The 22,471-nt window shown below is 35.1% G+C and overlaps 1 protein-coding gene across 1 annotated transcript in view; it reads left to right on the top strand.

Annotated features, from left to right (window-relative positions):
- Positions 1–22,471, top strand: part of LOC149781636 (ER membrane protein complex subunit 1-like) — a 93,910-nt gene that overhangs the window by 53,420 nt on the left and 18,019 nt on the right. The window contains exons 18-22 of the mRNA XM_089935700.1: positions 8,450–8,575; positions 11,584–11,665; positions 15,958–16,083; positions 20,161–20,282; positions 22,225–22,435. Coding sequence (XP_089791826.1) covers positions 8,450–8,575; positions 11,584–11,665; positions 15,958–16,083; positions 20,161–20,282; positions 22,225–22,435 — 667 coding nt within the window. The remainder of the gene's footprint in view (positions 1–8,449; positions 8,576–11,583; positions 11,666–15,957; positions 16,084–20,160; positions 20,283–22,224; positions 22,436–22,471) is intronic.

Raw genomic sequence — 22,471 nt, forward strand, 5'->3', positions numbered from 1 at the left:
GTCATGCCCTTGAATGAAGGGTCTTTCCTGTGTCAGTGGCGCAACAAAAGCAGAAATTTCTTTGTAAAAGCCCAAATCAGAAATTAGTTTTTGAGATCATATATTCATAGCTGCCAACCCTCACAAATTTGGTGTGAATTTCACGACTTTTTCAGCAATTCACAGATTCACGCTGCAAGCTAAAAATTCATGAATTCTCCAATCCTTCAATCCTCAATTATTTAAAATCTTTAATAAAATAACCAATTTCTCATTAAGCGCTAGTCGTGATATTCGCAGTTGCCCAAACAGTCTGGTACTGCTGGTCACAATATTAGTAGATCTACAGCCGATTAGTACAGTAAAGGATTCTTTCTGGTAGCAAGCATTTTAGCCTATTTTAATCTATATGTATAAGAGTAGTTTTACAAATGCTTTTATAAGGGCCTAACTGGAATTTTGCTTCGCACATGCGTCACCAGCACTGATTTGACTTATCATTCAGCATCGCATATAAGATCTTGAAAATGTCTTCACCACCATGGGAAAAGAAATGTATTACTCAAAAAGTGAATGTTTAATTTGGAATATATAAAAAATTGGCCATGCCTTCTGCCATTAAATATTGATATTCATCACGCTTTTTGAATTCAGTGTGCCATCGCAAAGACGATGTGAGGAAGCACATCAGTTGCAAAAAACAAGGTAGAAGTTGGGAAAATTAAGAATTTGCAGATTTCAGCTCTGGAATATTTTAAGCCATCGATAGAAGACCTGCAGGCTTCCAACGCTGAAGCATTATTTGTGAGTTTTCTTGTCGAACACAATCTACCTTTGTCAGCTGGAGACCATGCTAAACATTTGTTCTGGCAAATGTTCCAGGATTCAAAAATCGCTTCCAAATTTTCCTTTGGAAGAACCAAAGTGCTGCAGCTTCTGTGCATTCCTCACAGCAACAGTGACAGCAAAAGAGTATTTTCTCTAGTCAGGAAAAAAGACAGACTATATGGCCTTCTTAACAGCAGAAAATTTGTCAGCAATTTTAGTCACCAAGATCAACCAGCAGGCAAGAAGTCTGAACTGTTTAGAAAACAAATTTACAATCAAGCAGTTGAGGAAGTTCAAGTCTGACATAGTATCATGTCTTGATAAATATTTATGCATATATGTAGTGTTTTAGTTTTTAATTGCAAACTTGATATAGTGAGTATTGACGGTCAGAGTGGATGGAGTGGTCAGAGTGGATGGAGTTATTGTCATGGTATATTTCACTAATTTATTTCCAAATTCACGACTTTTTATCCTTATTTTCACTAATTGTGAGCCTGGAAGGTTGGCAGCTATGTATATTGCCCACCTTTGATAAGTCATTGGTGAATGGGATCCACAAGAGTTACATTTCCACATCAACATCCTAGAAATGAAGTCTACAATATACACGTTTCATTTCTGGAAGAACCGGGCTTATGGAAAATGTAGTTTCTCAATATCTTGGACAAATTCTGTGATGGTGACATATCTCTCAAACAGGGGGCATGAAATCACTAGCACTGTATATTCTGGTGTGGGATTTTCTCTGTTGGTGTGCCAAGATAAATATAACTGGCCAGGTCAGGCATATTCTGGGTAGGCTCAGTGTCTTGACCAGTTCATTGTCAAGAACAGGCCAGACCCATAACACAAAATAGTGTTAAGAACAGGCCAGATCCATAACACAAAATAGTGTCAAGAACAGGCCAGACCCATAACACAAAATAGTGTCAAGAACAGGCCAGACCTATAACACAAAATAGTGTCAAGAACAGGCCAGACCCATAACACAAAATAGTGTCAAGAACAGGCCAGACCCATAACACAAAATAGTGTCAATAACAGGCCAGACTTATAAAACAAAATAGTGTCAAGAACAGGCCAGACCCATAACACAAAATAGTGTAAAGAAAAGGCAAGACCCATAACACAAAATAGTGTAAAGAAAAGGCATGACCCATAACGCAAAATGATCCATCCACTCAATGATCTTTTAATGAATTTGTGAATTTTGGGGCTACACCTATACTCCTTCCTTTGTCCAGTTACCTAAAATTAATTTAAAAAAGTCGGTGGCCAGTATTGCAACGTGATTCTGAGGTGTGACAGGCCCTGGGTGAACAGTCTGCTAGATCTAGCAATGGATGTACCCAGGAAAATGTCACTGAGACCTAGCAAGCACTTAAAGCAACATGCATGACCCAACAGGCTACTGATTCATTTCTGATTCTTGTCTGGAATCCCTTGTGAATAAAAGAAGTTCAGCCTACTGTCTTGGATAGAATCTCAAAATTTAGAATTCCCTCCACTTAAAAGATGTTAGAGCCGAAGTGGCAGATTTTCAGTAACTGCTGCAACAACAATATTGCCCCTCTGAGTGCTTTAATCTCAGAAATAGCTAAAAAAAAGTTCTCTGGATTTTTGAGGATGAAAAGGTAGCACCCATTACTGTAATCAAAATCTACCATTCCATGATATTGGATACATGTAGGCATTGCAGTAAAATAGATATGTCAAAAGAAGGCGTTATCAGACCTATTAGTTTTGAATTTTAATAGACCAAAATCTCATGCGCTGTTCATAAGTGGAATTTTTATTGGATACTGACATGGCTCAGTTCAGACCAATTTGAGCCCTTAATCAGTACCTCCATGAAGCTGCTGTCATACACGCATTTCTTGATAGCTCGAACTAAATCGTGTGGGGTTGGTAAATTGCAGGCCCTTTCAGTAGACCCAAACTCAGTATGGGTTGGATGGTTCAGTGGTTCTGATGATGTAAGCAGACTTCATAACAAAGAAGAGTATTTTTTCTATGGGCATCAAAGAATCATCATCAATCCCCTTTCTTCTATTGACAAGTCTAGGAAGGCAGTTATGCAGTACCTGGTTCTAAAACACATGGAAACGTGCTGGAGAAAAGGGTGGCAATGCCTCTTTATTCTGGTCAAGACATTGAAAGTGGATGTAACCATCCAAGCCCAGGCATCATGGCAATAGTGAAACATTTGCCCTGCGTACTCAGAGATCTCAATGGATCAAGTACATCTTTATGAAAATTAAAACTCATGAAATAGATCTGTCTCAGTAAGCCTCCATTTGAATGTATCTTGGTAATATGAAATATAATAGATGCAGTTGCCTGGCATGCAGAGTCAACCATCTCTAACTTCTATCTTCATGATCAAGCTTCAGAGACAAGAAATCTGTTTGTTGATCCAATGGTTGCAGCTCGGACCAGACCTGGTTAAAGTCAGCAGAGTCTTATCACAGGCATGGAACAGTGCTTTCACTGGATTCACCTGGTGATTACACTGTAAGAAAAAAGTTGGTTGCTTCCTTTTATTGTACACCGGCACTGGCATCATGCCAGTTGTGCTTTTTTTGTTATAAGGAGTCCAGTTTCATCACGTACAGGAAGAATCCTTTATCCCTCATGGGAGCGTTCCTCCTGTTACCTATTCTTCACATATTCATGTGATCAGGGAATGTATTTAAAGAAGATAATTAAATTATGTCTTTCTGAACATACTTGCCCAGTCACATTACTATTAAATCCTCCCACACCCTCTCACAAATGTAGCATCCTCATTGGTTAATTACTCAAACAAAACTGATAAACAGTTGCAGCCATTTAGCATTGGTAAGGGGAAAGGTTGGGAAGAGTTTCTTCTGTTTGTCTATATGGAATGTAAATGGGAAAAACAATTTTTTTTGACTTTCCAAGATTGCTGGATTCGAGGTTGAGGAACAGCTTCCTTATGTAAATGTGATTAGTAATCTACTTAATAATTTGCCTTCTAAACTTTTAATTGTAATTGATTTATATCATTTAATTAAGAGTATTAAAGATAATAATGCTGCTTTGAGACCATTTTGTGATTAAAAAGCTTGTTTTATGCCCAAATTGCTTTCAGCAAGACATCATTATTTAGTTGCTTTTAGCAGGACATGAAATTGATTTCATCTTCGTTTACTTGCTTTAAGCAGGGTGGCTTTATTTAGTTGCTTTCAGCAGGACATCTTTATTTGATTGTTTTCAGTAGGGTTTATTTAATTCTTTGGGGCCCCGATTGGCTGAGTGGTCTAAAGCGCTCTCTGTTACAGATCACTGCCATCTCACCTCTGTTTATGTGGGTTCAAGTCTAGGATTTGGCCAATGTGTTATGTAAGAAAGCTTGCCAGTAGCTTCTCGTGGGTCGGTGGTTCTTCCCAAGGTTTTCCCGGGTTCTTCCTCCACCATTAATACTGGCCGCCATGCATAGCATATCATTTGCTGAAAAATGGCGTTAAATCACACAAAAACAGCAACAACAACATTTAATTCTTTCAACAGGGCATCTTTTTTTAATTGTTTTCAGCAGGGTTTATTTATTGCTTTCAACAGGGCATCTTTTTTAATTGCTTTCCACAGGGCATCTTTATTTAATTGTTTCAGCAAGGTTTGTTTAATGCTTTCAGCATTTCATCTTTAATTGTTTTCAGCTGGATTTATTTATTGCTTTCAACAGGGCATCTTTATTTAATTGCTTTCAACAGGTTATCTTTATGTAATTGTTTTCAGCAGGACATCTTTATTTAATTGCTTTTCATAGTACATATTTATCTAATTGCTCTCAGCAGGACCGTGGTTAGAGCATCCGCTTCAGATGCGGAAGGTTGTGGGTTCAATCCCTGACCAAGTCATACCAAGGACTTACAAAAATGGCTCTAACAGCTGCCTCACTTGGCACTCAGCATTAAGAGGCTACTGTCAGGACTGGTCGGCCTGAAGTCATGATAATGTGCTAGACATCACTATAAACTGCCACATTGGAGACATCGTAGCGATATGACCGAAAAATTGTTAAAGCTGCATTAAAAATCCAAATCAGACACACACACTCAGCAGGACATTTTTATTTAATGGCTGTGAGCAGGGCATCTTTATTTAATTGCTTTCTGCAGGGCATCTTTATTTAATTGCTTTCAGCAGGGCATCTTTATTTAATTGCTTTCAGCAGGTCATCTTTATTTAATTGCTTTCAGCAGGGCATCTATATTTAATTGCTATCAGCAGGGAATCTTTATTTAATTGCTTTCAGCAGGGCATCTATATTTAATTGCTTTCAGCAGGGCATCTTTATTTAACTGCTGTCAGCAGGTCATCTTTATTTAATTGCTTTCAGCAGGGGGATCTTTATTTAATTGCTTTCAGAAGGGGGATCTATATTTAATTGTTTTCATCAGGGCGTCTTTATTCAATGCTTTCAGCAGGGCATCATTAATTAATTGTTTTCAGCAGGACATCTTTATTCATTGCTTTCAGCAGGGCATCTTTAGTTAATTGCTTTCAGCAGGGCATCTTTATTTCTGTCCTGCCTCCCAATCCTGGGTAGCTTAGCAAGACTGCAAGAATAACTCAGCTAGCATATGTGTATTCGGCTTTCTTTTTCATTAAAACAAAATTCAGATTCCGACAATGTCAGTGGGAGCAAACATGTTAACTGGTAAATTCAATCATTATTATAGAATATTAAGATTTTCATGCCAACAGCAAATTGCTAGTAAAAACTTTCATCTTTCCTTACTTATTTTTCTATATGATGGTACTGTCATTCCTTGGGATTTACCTTGACCGGGAACATGTCATATAATAGTATGTAAACATTTTATTTTTTAGAAAGAACAAAGTTTAAAATGCAAGAAATTTAGTAGGAGATTTAAGAAATAATCTTAGCCATATGAGAGTTAGCAAAAACATTAAAAGACAATGGTAATGTTTCTTTGAAATTCATGGCATAATCTTTAGAATGATAAATTTGATACTACTGCTTAACTAAGAGAGCATCTTCACTTGCCAAGGTTCTGATATGCTAACTCTATCTGCATCTTGGCAGATTGAGTGCTCATTTTCTGTGCTTCAGGTCTGTGAATTTCATTGTCATAATTAAGTTGTTAACTGGTAAATTAAGGAGTGGACAGACATGGGATTTGGAGATTCCCAAAGGGCAGCAGAGAACAGGGACAGATGTAGAGAATCGGTTGTAAAGTCATCTTTGATGCCCCAACGACCTTTTGGGTTAAGTGATGATGAATTCATTATATATCTTTTAATTTATCAACATCATTAATTCATTATACAACTGTATGGATTTATCAACAAAGCTCAAATAGCGTAATCAGAAATAAGATCTTTTCCATAATAAAATTATATGACTGTTTATATAATCAAATTTAAGGTGCAAATGATAAGGCACATTCCCTTTCTATAAGAAGGAATTATATCATGATGTGGTCTGGCATCCATCTGTCCATCCATCTGATACCGTGTTTAATTCACACAATAGCTTGAGTTACCAAACATTATGAATGACTTGGAATAAGTAAGAGACCTATTAATTTTGGGGTCAACCACATTGATTTTGATCTCAACCCTATTAATTTTGGGGTCAATGCTCAGGATTACTTTGATTTAAAAAAGACAAATGGTTTCCATACACTAACTCCATTTATTCACCATCTACTGTTTCCAGACTTGATATTGGAGTCAATCCTATTGATTTTTGGGTTGACCCTACTGATTTTGGGGTCAACCATGTTGATTTTGAGGTCGACCCTATAGATTTTGGAATCAACACTTTAGATTTTGTGGTCAAACCTATTGATTTTGGTGTCTACCCTACTGGTTTTGGGGTCAGCCATATTGATTTTAATGTCAACCCTATTGATTTTGGGGTCAAAGCTCAGGGTTACTGTGATTAAAAAGAAGACAAATGGTTTCCATACAATAATTCCATTTATTCACCATCTACTGTTTCCAAATTTAGTGAATTTCTTGAACATGAGGAAATGAAGAGCCTTATTAATTTTATGGGTAATTTTTTATATAGTAAAGCTTAATGTGATGGAAGAAGAAAAATGCTTCCCACACAGTAGCATTTATTCTAGATGACAGACCTGGAAAAATTGTATAGATGGTTTGCACATGGTGAGAGGAAGAAGCCTATTACTTTTGGGGTCAGAAGGTCATGGTCACTGTAGCTGAAGAAGAAAAAACAGGTCCTGCACAAAATTTCAGTTTGGACCATGAAGCTTATGGAGGCTTGCACTTAGGTTATGGATGAAGGGTATTGAATGTCGGGTCAAAAAGTCGAAGGTCAAGGTTTTTGTGGCTTAAAGAAATATTGTTTTTGCTGATTTTTGGGGAGGTTTTGAGTAAGTTCCTTGACCAGACTTTGTGGATGGGGCAATAAAAAAACCCATAGATTGTGGGGTATAAAGGTCTGTGGACATGGCCTTGGTAGATCTGATGAGAAAATAATTATGTTTGCTCGTTAAGTTGAGTTAAAGACTGCATACCTTAACCAGATATCAACCTCATTGAGACCTCATTCATTTGATACTAGTGCCTACATATGGGTCTGTTAAACATAGGGTGGGTACGTAATGTGGCATTCACAGTACTCTTGTTTATTTTTTACATACTCATTTTCACATCATGGGCACTAGTTTTATTAGTTCTCTCTTAAGCATCCTCAAATTTAACAACGTGTAATATTTTTGTTCCTGTGTAATACACACTGTTTCCAAAATAATTATATTCTTGCTGTTCCTGTGTAATACACACTGTGTTTCCAAGATAATTATATTCTTGCTGTTCCTGTGTAATACACACTGTTTCCATGATAAGTATATTCTGGCTGTTCCTGTGTAATACACACTGTGTTTCCAAGATAATTATATTCTTGCTGTTCCTGTGTAATACAAACTGTTTCCAAGATAATTATATTCTTGCTGTTCCTGTGTAATACACACTGTTTCCATGATAAGTATATTCTTGCTGTTCCTGTGTAATACACACTGTGTTTCCAAGATAAGTATATTCTTGCTGTTCCTGTGTAATACACACTGTTTCCATGATAAGTATATTCTTGCTGTTCCTGTGTAATACACACTGTGTTTCCAAGATAATTATATTCTTGTTGTTCCTGTGTAATACACACTGTTTCCAAGATAAGTATATTCTTGCTGTTCCTGTGTAATACACACTGTGTTTCCAAGATAATTATATTCTTGCTGTTCCTGTGTAATACACACTGTGTTTCCAAGATAATTATATTCTTGCTGTTCCTGTGTAATACACACTGTTTCCAAGATAATTATATTCTTGCTGTTCCTGTGTAATACAAACTGTTTCCATGATAAGTATATTCTTGCTGTTCCTGTGTAATACACACTGTGTTTCCAAGATAATTATATTCTTGCTGTTCCTGTGTAATACACACTGTGTTTCCAAGATAATTATATTCTTGCTATTCCTGTGTAATACATATTGTGTTTCCAAGATATGTACATTCTTGCTATTTATGTGTAATACTTGTTGTGTTTCATTAACAAGTAAGTTCTTAATTTAAACAATTTTGGTTACTGTATGAGACAGTATCTTTTTAATTTCACAGGTGCACACCTATCCAGAAAGCATCCAAGAGCACCTTAAGAATGTATTGTCATCACTCTATATTTATGCTTGTGATGCTGACACAGGACTGATGAAAGGCTATACAGTTTCAAGAAGGGAAAACAAGGTAAGTACAAATCAGGGCAAGGTCCACTATAAATGACTTTCTGGAGATCTTAGTGTTTGCAAGGGAATATAAATAGTGCTAAACCCACTATATTTGACTTCCTTGCGATTAATTGTTTTCAAGAAATGGCATTTTCAATAAAAGCAGTAACAAATAAAAGTTAATCTTATTTAATTGAGACTTAATTTATCTTGTTGTTCAGTGTGGAAAATAACTAAAACCATTTGTGATGAATGGGTTTCATTTTATTTCAAGTCAACATCATGACGCTGTACACCAGTTGCTGAATTTACACATTTTATTTTTTATTTTTTGTTCATCACTACTGCTGAATCATTTACCAGATTTACTTGTTCTGGATTACATTTTACAAGATTTACTTGCTCTGGATTGAATTTTACCAAATGTACTTGCTCTGGATTTAATTTTACCAGATGTACTTGTTCTGGATTACATTTTACCAGATTGACTTACTCTGGATTGAATTTTACTAGATGTACTTGCTCTGGATTGAATTTTACTAAATGTACTTGCTCTGGATTGAATTTTACCAAATGTATTAGCTCTGGATTGAATTTTACCAAATGTATTAGCTCTGGATTGAATTTTATAAAATGTATTTGCTCTAGATTGAATTTTACCAAATTTACTTGCTCTTGATAGAATTTTACCAGATGTACTTGCTCTGGATTGAATTTTACCAAACGTATTTGCTTTGGATTGAATTTTACCAGATGTACTTGCTCTGGATTGAATTTTACCAAATGTATTTGCTCTGGATTGAATTTCACCGAATGTATTTGCTCTGGATTAAATTTTACCAAATGTATTTGCTTTGGATTGAATTTTACCAGATGTACTTGCTCTGGATTGAATTTTACCAAATGTACTTCCACTGGATTGAATTTTACCAGACGTACTTGTCTGGATTGAATTTTTCCAAATGTATTTGCTCTGGATTGAATTTTACTAAATGTATTTGCTCTGGATTGAATTTTACTAAATGTACTTGCTTTGGATAGAATTTTACCAAATGTATTAGCTCTGGATTGAATTTTATAAAATGTATTTGCTCTAGATTGAATTTTACCAAATTTACTTGCTCTTGATAGAATTTTACCAGATGTACTTGCTCTGGATTGAATTTTACCAAATGTATTTGCTTTGGATTAAATTTTACCAGATGTACTTGCCCTGGATTGAATTTTACCAAACGTACTTCCACTGGATTGAATTTTACCAGATGTACTTGCTCTGGATTGAATTTTACCAAATGTATTTGCTCTGGATTGAATTTCACTGAATGTATTTGCTTTGGATTGAATTTTACCAGATGTACTTGTCTGGGTTGAATTTTACCAGATGTACTTGTCTGGATTGAATTTTACCAGATGCACTTGCTTTGGATTGAATTTTACCAGGTGTACTTGCTCTGGATTGAATTTTACCAGATGCGCTTGTCTTTATTGAATTTTACCAGATATACTTGTCTGGATTGAATTTTGTCAGATGTACTTGTCTGGATTGACTTTTACTAGATGTACTTGCTGTGGATTGAATTTTACCAGATGTACTTGCTCTGGATTAAATTTTACCAGATGCGCTTGTCTGGATTGAATTTTACCAGATGTACTTGTCTGGATTGAATTTTGCCAGATGTACTTGTCTGGATTGAATTTTACTAGATGTACTTGCTGTGGATTGAATTTTACCAGATGTACTTGTCTGAATTGAATTTTACCAGATGTGCTTTCTCTGGATTGAATTTTACCAAATGTATTTGCTTTGGATTGATATTTACCAGATGCACTTGCTCTAGATTGAATTTTACCAAATGTATTTGCTCTGGATTGAATTTTACCAGATGTACTTGTCTGAATTGAATTTTACCAGATGTACTTGTCTGGATTGAATTTTACCAGATGCACTTGTCTGGATTGAATTTTACCAGATGTACATGTCTGGATTGAATTTTACTAAATGTATTTGCTTTGGATTGAATTTTACCAGATATACTTGTCTGGATTGAATTTTACCAGATGTACTTGTCTGAATTGAATTTTACCAGATGTACTTGCTCTGGATTGAATTTTACCAAATGTATTTGCTCTGGATTTCATTAAACCAGATATACTTTCTCTGGATTGAATTTTACCAAATGTATTTGCTCTGGATTGAATTTTACCAGATGCACTTGCTCTGGATTGAATCTTACCAAATGTACTTGCTCCAGATCGAATTTTACCAGATAGAGGGGAGTTTGTTGTTGTTTTTCCTGAAGATCTGTTACTTTATTTGTGAAAAGAAAGGCAAACTGCAAGTCTAAACTTTCTCTTGTCCATTTGTTTTCAGTGGACATTTATAGTGGTATTTCATTCAATGTACAGCTCAGAGTTCAAGCAAAATTAAATGTTGAAGACATGCATTGGGTTTTATAATAGTAATTGCATGTCCTATTACATATTTTAGGAAAATAAAGTAATTAATGTGCCTGAGTATCCTGTACAGCTTTTTTTTTCTATTAAGTGCAGTATGGGAAATTACATAGTTTGATTATGAAAGTGCATTTTGTAGCTTGCAACTCTTCTAAACCATGTAAAACAAAGACGTCAGAACTTGAGATGCTGTTATGTCATAAAAATATATATGGTTGTAGATTTGTATGCCCTCACTGCTTGGAACAGGGGCGTCTTAATTTTGTTTTGTCTATTTGTCCATTCTGAAAACAAGATTTGAGGAAAATAACAATCTACATACAATTGTAACTTGGCATGAATTTTTTTATCCTTTTATAAATCATCTGGTTTACACATCTTTGAACTTTTTGGATTTTGAACTTTTTGGACATCAACTTTTTGACAAAAACTTTGTTTTATTATCAGTCTGGGTTCTTGATGGAAGTAAGATTGAAAGTTTAAGAATGCATTTCACTTGAGCAAGACAAGCATGATGGCCATGTTCATTTGCTATTGATTTCTATTTCTTTACAATGTATGTTTCTTTTACAGCTGTATGCAGATCAGGTGTGGTCAATCAATCTTCAAAAGAAACAACAAACTATCACTCAAGTGATACCTAAGAGAACTAATGGTAGATTTGTTCCTTTTTTTATCTCCAGCAAATTGTATTTGTATTTTGCCTTCATTAGCATACACAACAATTTTCAGATTCTAGTAGTATTTCCCATCAGTAGAATGCACTTCTGTTTGAAGATTCTCATAGTATTTTCCCTGATGTACAATGCACTACTGTGTAAAGATTATAGTACTATTTGGTTTTCTGTGGTATGCACTACAGTTTGAAGATTCTAATAGTATTGGTCTAAAGTAGTGTACAATACAGTTTGAAGATCATTATAGTATTGGCCTTCAGTAGTGTACACTACCATTTGAAGATTCTAATAGTATTGGTCTTCAGTAGTGTACACTACCATTTGAAGATTCTTATAGTATTGGCCTTCAGTAGTGTACACTACCATTTGAAGATCCATATAGTATTGGCCTTCAGTAGTGTACACTACCATTTGAAGATCCATATAGTACTGGCCTTCAGTAGTGTACACTACCATTTGAAGATCCTTATTGTATTGGCCTTCAGTAGTGTAAACTACCATTTGAAGATTCTTATAGTATTGGCCTTCAGTAGTGTATACTATCCTTGTAGTATTTGCCTTCAGTAGTGTACACTACTATTTGAAGATTCTTATAGTATTGGCCTTCAGTAGTGTATACTATCCTTGTAGTATTTGCCTTCAGTAGTGTACACTACTATTTGAAGATTCTTATTGCATTGGCCTTCAGTAGTGTACACTACCATTTTAAGATCCTTATTGTATTTGCCTTCAGTTGTGTACACTACCATTTCAAGATCCTTATTGTATTTGCCTTCAGTAGCGTACACTACCATTTAAAAATTTGTATAGTATTTGGCCTTCAGTAGTGTACACTACCATTTGAAGATCCTTATTGTATTTGCCTTCAGTTGTGTACACTACCATTTGAAGATCCTTACAATATTTGCCTTCAGTACTGTACACTACCATTTGAAGATCCTTATAGTATTTGCCTTTAGTAGTGTACACTACCATTTGAAGATCCTTATTGTATTTGCCTTCAGTAGTGTACACTACCATTTGAAGATTCTTATAGTATTGGCCTTCAGTAGTGTACCCTACAGTTTGAAGATCCTTATAGTATTTGCCTTCAGTAGTGTACACTACCATTTGAAGATCCATATAGTATTGGCCTTCAGTTGTGTACACTTCAGTTTGAACATCCTTATAGTATTTGCCTTTAATAGTGTACACTACCATTTGAAGAGCCATATAGTATTTGCCTTTAGTAGTAGTACACTACCATTTGAAGATCCTTATAGTATTTGCCTTTAGTAGTGTACACTACCATTTGAAGATCCATATAGTATTGGCCTTCAGTTGTGTACACTTCAGTTTGAACATCCTTATAGTATTTGCCTTCAGTAGTGTACACTACCATTTGAAGATCCTTATAGTATTTGCCTTCAGTAGTGTACACTACCATTTGAAGATCCATATAGTATTGGCCTTCAGTTGTGTACACTTCAGTTTGAACATCCTTATAGTATTTGCCTTCAGTAGTGTACACTACCATTTGAAGATCCTTATAGTATTTGCCTTTAGTAGTGTACACTACCATTTGAAGATCCTTATTGTATTTGCCTTCAGTTGTGTACACTACCATTTGAAGATCCATATAGTATTGGCCTTCAGTTGTGTACACTTCAGTTTGAACATCCTTATAGTATTTGCCTTCAGTAGTGTACACTACCATTTGAAGATCCTTATAGTATTTGCCTTTAGTAGTGTACACTACCATTTGAAGATCCTTATAGTATTTGCCTTTAGTAGTGTACACTACCATTTGAAGATCCTTATAGTATTTGCCTTCAGTAGTGTGCACTACCATTTGAAGATCCTTATAGTATTTGCCTTTAGTAGTGTACACTACCATTTGAAGATCCTTACAGTATTTGCCTTTAGTAGTGTACACTACCATTTGAAGATCGTTATAGCATTTGCCTTTAGTAGTGTACACTACCATTTGAAGATCCTTATAGTATTTGCCTTTAGTAGTGTACACTACCATTTGAAGATCCTTATAGTATTTGCCTTCAGTAGTGTGCACTACCATTTGAAGATCCTTATAGTATTTGCCTTTAGTAGTTTACACTACCATTTGAAGATCCTTATAGCATTTGCCTTTAGTAGTGTACAATACAATTTGAAGATCCTTGTAGTATTGGCCTTCAGTTGTGTAACTACAGTTTGAAGATCCTTATAGTATTGGCCTTCAGTAGTACGCATTACAGAATGAAGATTCACTTAGTGTTTGCCTTCTGTGGTATGCACAGTAGTTTCTCAGTTTATATAATCTCTGCACTAGATTCATTTACATTAACGCTTTTTAGTTTGCGATTTTTCTTTTGTCATATTTGCTTATGGCATGTTTATTTATATTATTAATTCAGATTCAGTTTGTCTTTTGCATTTCTGTTTGCTGCAGTTAAGCAAATATCTCATTTTTCATAGTAGTTATTACCTTCACTGGACAAGGGTTGTCAATCCACTTCACTAGCCAGGGGTTGTCAGTACACTTTGTTCCCCACCAACCTATGGCTAGTGAAACTGTTTTGAGCAAGTAATGTCTCATGGATGCAAGAGTTACTGCCCATAGCTAGTGTAATCAGTTGTGGCCTTTATGGATGCCACATGCCATGACTCAAAATAAAATTTGTGTGCTGAAGTTGATACTAATATATAAAGTGTTGTCCGTGGAGGCTGCTTGGATTATTCCCAACTATCCCAAAGTATATACAGCAAGCTGTCTGATTGGATCAGTGTCTTTCATCTGTTTCCAGTCCTATAACTGAACAGTAGATATTGTTTTGAAGAATTATACATGCCAGGGGCTAATGTAGAATGAAGTGGACCGACCATTATTGGCTACACAAGATGAGTGATTATAAAATACTATTACATTAAATTTTATTGAATACTGTTGCATTATGCTCTGATTTAGAAAGTAGGTAATTTATGAGTACCCAGAAATTAGGTAATTTATGCATAAATACTCAAAAATTTGGTAATTTCAAATGAACACACAGAAATTACATAGTTTCAGAATACATATTCTGACATTTATTTGCAGATCACTAGCTTATCTTGTGTACTTATTGCAGTCAAGATTTTACTATGAAGCAAGCTATGTCTCTACAAAGCAGTACATAAGTAGTTTAATTTCAAGTGTTCCATATTCTTGTACAGAAGAGTTATGTCCCCTGATCATTCAATCTGCTAACTTTGCTTTCTGCAACATATATTTAATAAGGAATATTGTATTTCAGCCAAAATTATTATGTTTTTATATTGATAAGATTTTAAATGAGATTGACTTAACTCATTCTTCCCCAGAGGGTTTTGTCATTTTTGCCTGAAATGTGCGTAAGAAAGACATTTGGGGGGCTATTTCTGAATACATCGTAATACATCGGCTTTCAACAGATTTTCCATGAGACTAATGCCTAGTTGTATTAGAAACATCATTTTCCATTGGTTATTTTACTTGCGCATGAGCAGAAGGGTAAAAGTTGGAGTTCTTTTTTTTTTTTTTCTCTTTTTATTTTGCTTAATGGACCCATCATTTTTGTATGGAGACTGCAATTTATTCCAAATGCCCACCTTATCCTAGTTTTTGCAAAGGTTCACCTGTGTGCAGTTAAGACCAGTATGCCTTACATCTGAGGCCAAAAGGTCTAAAATCCGGACCCAAAATCGCATTCCGATGTCAAGCGAATTTTGGGTGAAAAAAAAACGGGTCCAAAAAATGAGGTTTTTCTCTCTGTATTTTGTAGTGCAACTAAAACTTCAAGATTATTTGATGTCATTTTAGAGCTATTTCTGTCTGCTTTTTTTTAATGCCACCCACGTTGGTGTATCTTAAATGACCTTGATGCTGCAGAGCTTGGAAGAAGGGTACAGCCTCATCATGCCTACAAACGGGATTGGGGCCAAATCGGTTAAAGCATTCCATGTCATCATTTAGACAAGTTATGGGTCCTGAATTCCCATATTCTTCCAAACATTTAATTTCCACCAGCCAGTCTTCAATTTAAAGCCCTGTCAGGCAAATTATAAACAGGAGGGTCCTTGGTAATGTACACAACACTACTGGCTCAAGTTACTGGCACACATCATTTGAAATTCTTGATTCTTGTTAATGGATAAATAGTTTTTCTGTTTTTGTGTTGACAAGTCATGATGATATGTTGGAGTTAAATAAAGATGGAATAGTCCTCATTTTTGCGAAACTGAATCTTATCGTCATTTTTTTTAACTGTCACTTCAGAGCATGTTCATTCTCAAGGTCGTGTCCTAGGAGATAGAACTGTACTGTATAAATACCTTAATCCCAATGTAGTAGTGGTGATAGCAGAGGGTGAGGAGACGGGTTCACAAGCACAGACACAGAAAGGTTAGTGGCTGTTATGTGCATTTAGATTATGTGTTAGGAAAAGAGAAAATGTACAGGTTTTTTTAGAACTATATTAGCCACTTTTCACCAATCATTCACTCTGTTCAGCTTGCTAGATAATTTGTTCATCATTTATTAGATCTTAGAGATTCCTACTCATGTACTGACCTACTTTTGTATCCTGAATTCTGTTAATTTATTTAGTCATGCATATGCCAGTCATGCATATATAGCAATTAATATTTCTTGTTTTCTTCCAGTCACTTCTGTACTGTTCACCAACATTTAATCTGAATATATATTCTTTTAAAGTATGTGGTCCCATGGGTATTTATTGATATGCAGATTGATAAATCACTCATTCCTAATTTTAGAACAACATCCAGATCAATATGTTTTCAGTGTTGGTCATGCAGCCAGTTAAAAGATTTAAATAAAGATTCCAAAATTATGGTAATTGATGAGTCTTCATTATTTATGGCTTCATTCCAGTACATAATCTGTCATAACACTTGTGGACCACTTTATAGGGAGAATACAGTATTTTTGGTGTTAAATATTTGCAGAAGGACACAAGAATACTTTTGAGTCACTGGGTTCAGAGCAGAGCCTTGCATACAGGCAGCTATTTAAGAAAGCGTAGCTGCCAACCCTCATGAATTTTCAGCAATTCACTGATTCACACTGCAAGCCAAAAATTCATGAATTCTCCAATTCTCAATTATTTTAAATCTTTAATAAAATAACCAATTTCCCGTTAAGCACTAGTCATGATATTTGCAGTTGCCAAAATGGTCCATTACTGCTGGTCGCGATATTAGTATAAGTACAGCCGATTAGTACAGATGACCCAGTAGCAAGCATTTTAGCCTATTTTAATCTATATGTATAAGAGTAGTACAAATGCTTTTGAGAGAAACTGGGCCTAACCGGAATTTTGCTCCGTGCATGCGTGACCAACACGATTTGAGTTATCATTCGGCATCGCATGTAAGATCTTGAAAATGTCTTCACCTCCAAGGAAAAAGAAATGTATTGCTCAAAAATTTAAGTTTAATTTGGAATATATCAAAAATTGGCTGTGTATTTGGCGGAAGACCTGCAGGCAACCAACACTGAATCATTATTTGTGAGTTTTCTTGTTGAACACAATCTACCTTTATCAGCTGGAGATCATGCTAAACATTTGTTCTGACAAATGTTCCCTGACTCGAAAATCGCTTCCAAATTTTCCTGTGGAAGAACCAAAAGTGCTGCAGCTCCTGTGCATTCCTCACAGCAACAGTGACAGCGAAAGAGTATTTTCTGTAGTGAGGAAAAATAAGACAGATTTTAGGGCCTCCTTAGCTGCAGAAAATTTGTCAGCAAGTTTAGTCACCAAGATCAACCAGCAGGCAAAAAGTCTGAACTGTTTAGAAAACAAATTTACAATCAAGCAGTTGAGGAAGTTCAAGTCTGCCACAGTATCATGCCTTGTTAAATAACCACAAGAACAAGCGAAGTTTATGAATACCATAATAAAGAGAAATGCAGATATATTTCTGCATATATGTAGTGTTTTAGTTTTATATTGTGATCTTGATATAGTGTAGTATTGACAGTCAGATTGGATGGAGTTATTGTCATGGTATTTTTCACTAATTCATGTCCAAATTCATGATGTTTTATCCCTATTTTCACTACTTGTGAGCCTGGAACCTTGGCAACTATGAGAAAGTCCCAGTGTCAGTGTTTGGTTCACCTGGCCACTATATAGCCAAATGAGCTTATGATATTGTATGGTCATGTGTCAATGGTCCATCCATGCAAAGTTGCTTGTTACCACCCTGGAGTTCATGTTTTTGATCTGACTTGAATCAACCTTGTAACATGGGTATATAATTAACATTAGATGAGTTTCATAATGAGTGAGATCCATGCATAATAATGAGGTGATCTTATCTGATTGGCTTGTTTTCTTATTAGTATGCAGGCCACATTTCTCTTCCAGTTTTGATCAGTCTTGGAAAATATGCTTATTTTATTAGGATCTCAGACAATTTAAACAATAAGCAAGAGCCATGCCCTTTGTGTTGTCTTGAATCTGTTTGGCTGAGCATGTTTCCACCCTGGAAGCAAGGTTTCTGATCCAATTTAGATGAAACATGAAAAATTAGCTTATACTTCTTTTTTATTTTGGATGTGTTTGATCAAGAGCAAGATCCACATAACAATGAGTAATCTTGCTGAGCTTTCTGTCACTGTGAAAACAAAATAGCATTTGGCATATTGATACAAGGGAATAACCTATATCAGTCCTACTGAGAATCACAGTTTTTGTGTTTTTAATATTTTCCCCTAATGAAAATGTTTAAAAATTAGAAAAGAAATAAAAAATTAGAAAAGAAATTAAAGCATAGGATACATGAATTTCAATAAAGCAAGATATATTAATTAATAATGCACCTTTAGGAATAAATTGAATATGAGTAAATTGTGAATTTCGTATTAAGCAGACATATTTTTATTTGATGTTTTGAGTTTAAAAACCAAGAAGGTGTTGTGTATGGGTTGTTATGCAAACCAGTAATCAATACCCAACAATACTTACAAGTTATTAACACCTTAAAGTAATATTGCCGTATTAAAATACCAAAATTAGTTTTATGTTATCACACATACATTCATTGTTTTATGGCATTTCACATATTAAATGTTATTAGTCACACATCTTTTAAGATTTCTGTTTGGGATTTTGGGACTTTTAAAATTAAAACACAATAAGTCCTTTTCTCCTAAACTACCCCTGCGTGTAGATACTCCAGTTTTCTGTAAAATTTCGGACCATTTAACAGAATTTTTTTATAAAAACTTGTAACAAACAATTGTTTATTTTCTGAATTTTGTGGCCAGACCACATATAGTTTTGTTTATAGGTAACAGTATTAAAGATCATGATCATTTAGATGTTTACTATTTCTCTGAATATTTTTCAAGACCTTCTGGACATGGACTAAAGGTATGATTAAGTAATGGTAACCTTTGTGTGCAGTTGGCTAATCATGGTCAGTTCAAAGTTGCAGCAAATTACATAAGTCGAGTGCGAATTATTTGAGCAAATATTATATAGAGGATGCATATCTTTTGTTATACATGTGATTGAGTAATACTGACAGTTTTTTCACCAAAGAATAAAATGGGTCATACATCCAGTCACAGTTTTAGTAAATGGAGGAGAATAAATGGGTTTAAAAGTAATATTATTCCATCAAGCCAGTCCAATTAGTTTTTTTTTATGGGGGAGGGGGCTGAAGCACTCATATTTTATTAGGCATATAAATAGACTAAGTGTTCCAAAATTTATAAGTACTCCTCAGTGCTTTCACAAGCTTACATTTGTCACTTATTCAGGCGAGTGATATCAGGCCCTCTCAGGCCTCTTGTTAAGGACATACATTATGTACCATCAGTAAGATCCAACTGCAGACCACCTAGACTTAGATTTTCTGGCACATGACATGATGGCAGATCTAGGTCGTCACAGTTTATTTGAATTCATTATGAGGAGAACAAACAATATAGACTTTGATCTGTTGCCACAATATAAAATGCCAAATCAGGGTTTATGTTGTTTGCTGCTTGAGTCTGACTTGTACACGAGTAAATATGATACCCAAAATAAAGACATTTTAAACACAAATTATTCATGTACTCTAACAGCATGATAAGTACTGTCGTTTGAGTACAGCTAACCTTTAAATGCACAGTGTTAAACCATCCAGACCATCTGGATGATGTAAAAATGTGTAAATAGACATGTTATTCATTTGAATCCATAAGAAAAACAAACAATTACATTTTGTTACATGTATTCTATAGTTTTAAGTCAATGTCTTGAAGGTAAAATATAATCAGTAATAGAAAATTTAGAAAGTATCAGCAGAACTGGATTGTGAGTTGATCTTCAGTGAAGTTCTTAAATTTTCTCCATTACAGCCAAAAGATGATTATTTTTGGAAAATACAAAGATTCTCTTGTATGCCTTTTCAAGTTGACTTTATATTTTTCCATTTCTGTGAGAATTTAATTTATTTCCAGGTCCAATGAATTTCTTCAATCTGTATGTGATAGACACAGTAGTTGGTCATGTAATATTTCATGCCAATCACAGGAGAACCAAGGGACCAATAAGTGTTGTTCACTCAGAAAACTGGGTTGTGGTTAGTATTATTTGTCAAATATTTCATTTGATGTCTTTATGTCTCTTTCATTTAGACAGTAATTTGTATATGGTACATATCAAAGCTAAATGACTACCTCATAGTATTAGTGGTTATATGTAAGAAAATACATTCAGCAGAACCTCTTGTAACAGACACCTGATTTTGATGGACACCTTTCTTAATATTTCATTCTCTTTTAATGAACAACTCATTCATGACTGACAGCAAATGGATATGGTCCAGTGACTAGTGTGATGACATCAGCATTTGCAATTTTTAATTTATTTTAGTAAACCGTGGGACCAGTTTTCACCAAATGTAGTCGATCATCTCAGTATGAAGGGCTGTTTGTTTGTACAAAGGATGATAATCCACCTTTAACATGTCTGCCACTACTAAAAATAGAACAGATATAAATGACTTTTTCACACAAACTGCTCAACAGAATTTGGCCAAATTTGATAGAAAAAAGTTCTTTCACTAAGGGCTTTTAGAATGATAGAAATTATGCAGATCTAGCATCAGATGTTACACCTGACGCAATGTGGTTGTACAGAGGTCACAGCTGGTCTGTGAAATGTTATGGATAACCCTTGAGTAAAGTTTCTTCAGTGGAAACTGAAGGAGCTCAGCGAAGACTGGGCTGTCCAACAAAGGTTGGGATGACAGCAGCAGCTGAGTGGACTTCACTCAGTGGTTTTGTTTGAATGCACCATATAGTGATGACATTAGATTCTTGGGTGAATAAACAGAATGGAATGAAGTGAATGCCCTAAGGCGACTGCTTATTTAGGGTAAGCAACATGCAGCAGCAGACACTCCCATGTCCATTGAACACTGTAAGCATTGAGGTGGGGATGGCGGCGGGTTTCGACTGAAATATGTGTGCTGTCGCTATCAGCTCCAAGCTAGAACAGACAGTTTAAACAAAGGACGCCGCACATGACAGCTGGGACTGTTTTGATTGGCTGGCAAGTGATGTTTAATACATCTCATGCATGTTAAGGTGGACTATTTGCAAGAATGGTAATGAGTGGGTCACCTATTTCTGTGTATAAACTATGCTTAAGTAAGCACTTAAGGAACAATACTTTAAATAGAAAAACGTTTAAATAATTTCTTCTCCAAAATCAATTAGCAGAATCTGTTTAAATTTGACAGAAAGTATCCTGTCAAAAATACGTTCCAGATTTTCACTTTTGATGTCAGTCTGCGAGCCATTGTGGTTGCTGTTTATAAATAATAGTAAACCCTTTAAATTACTCATTTATGAAAATCACTCTGCAGAATTTGACCAAATGTGTCACAAAACATTTTGGCTTGAAGGGCTTTAAAAGTTTACAAGTTTTTAAGATGGTCATTGTTACTAAAATTAGAAACACCTTTAAACAATTTTAAAAAATCACTCAATGCAGTGTTTGATTGGAAAAATGATGTTGATGTGCCAGCATATTTATATGGGTGAAGATTACAAAATATAGATAAACCTTGACAAAAATGTTTTCATAATGTATGCAGTGAACAGCAATGAAAGAAATTTCTATAGAAGACATTATCTCGACCAAGTTGGCTTGGTCAAAATGGATTTAAGACCAGATTCTTGCCTAAATTCATGCCAAAATGGACTTAGGACTGGACGCTTGCCTAAATGCAAATTATCACATTAATATGCTGTAGTTGATTATAGTTTTCTTTGAGAATTCTGCAGTTTCAAAGAAAAAAAGGTTTGCTGAATTTTAAAATGGCTTTAGCTTCAGTCAGTTTATTAGATATTAATGCCTGCAAAGATGCATGATTTGTATGTGGATGCACAATATTCAACAAAAGAAGTCACTTTAACCTTTGTATTATGCTTTATTGATTTGTCTCAATTCTTGCATTGATATCTTTTTCTCAGTCTTTGCTTTACAGTGTAGCAGGTTTTTAATTTTTATTACAGTATAGTTATTACAGTGATAAGCAGCGTCGTTATGAGATGGCAGCTCTTGAGATGTATGAGGGGAAGGAGCAGAGTAATGCCACAGCATTCTCGTCATTTGTGGCCCCAAAACAGCCCTTTGTTATGAGACTGGCCTTTATATTTCCTTTGCCTATTTCCACAATGACAACCACAATCACTGAAAAAGGGATCACAAATAAAGATGTTATTAGTAAGTGTTCTTATTACCTTGCATGTATTATTTGAT

Source organism: Sinohyriopsis cumingii, chromosome 15, assembly GCF_028554795.1.
Source record: "Sinohyriopsis cumingii isolate HCF-2022 chromosome 15, ASM2855479v2, whole genome shotgun sequence".
NCBI classification, from domain to species: Eukaryota; Metazoa; Mollusca; class Bivalvia; order Unionida; family Unionidae; genus Sinohyriopsis; species Sinohyriopsis cumingii.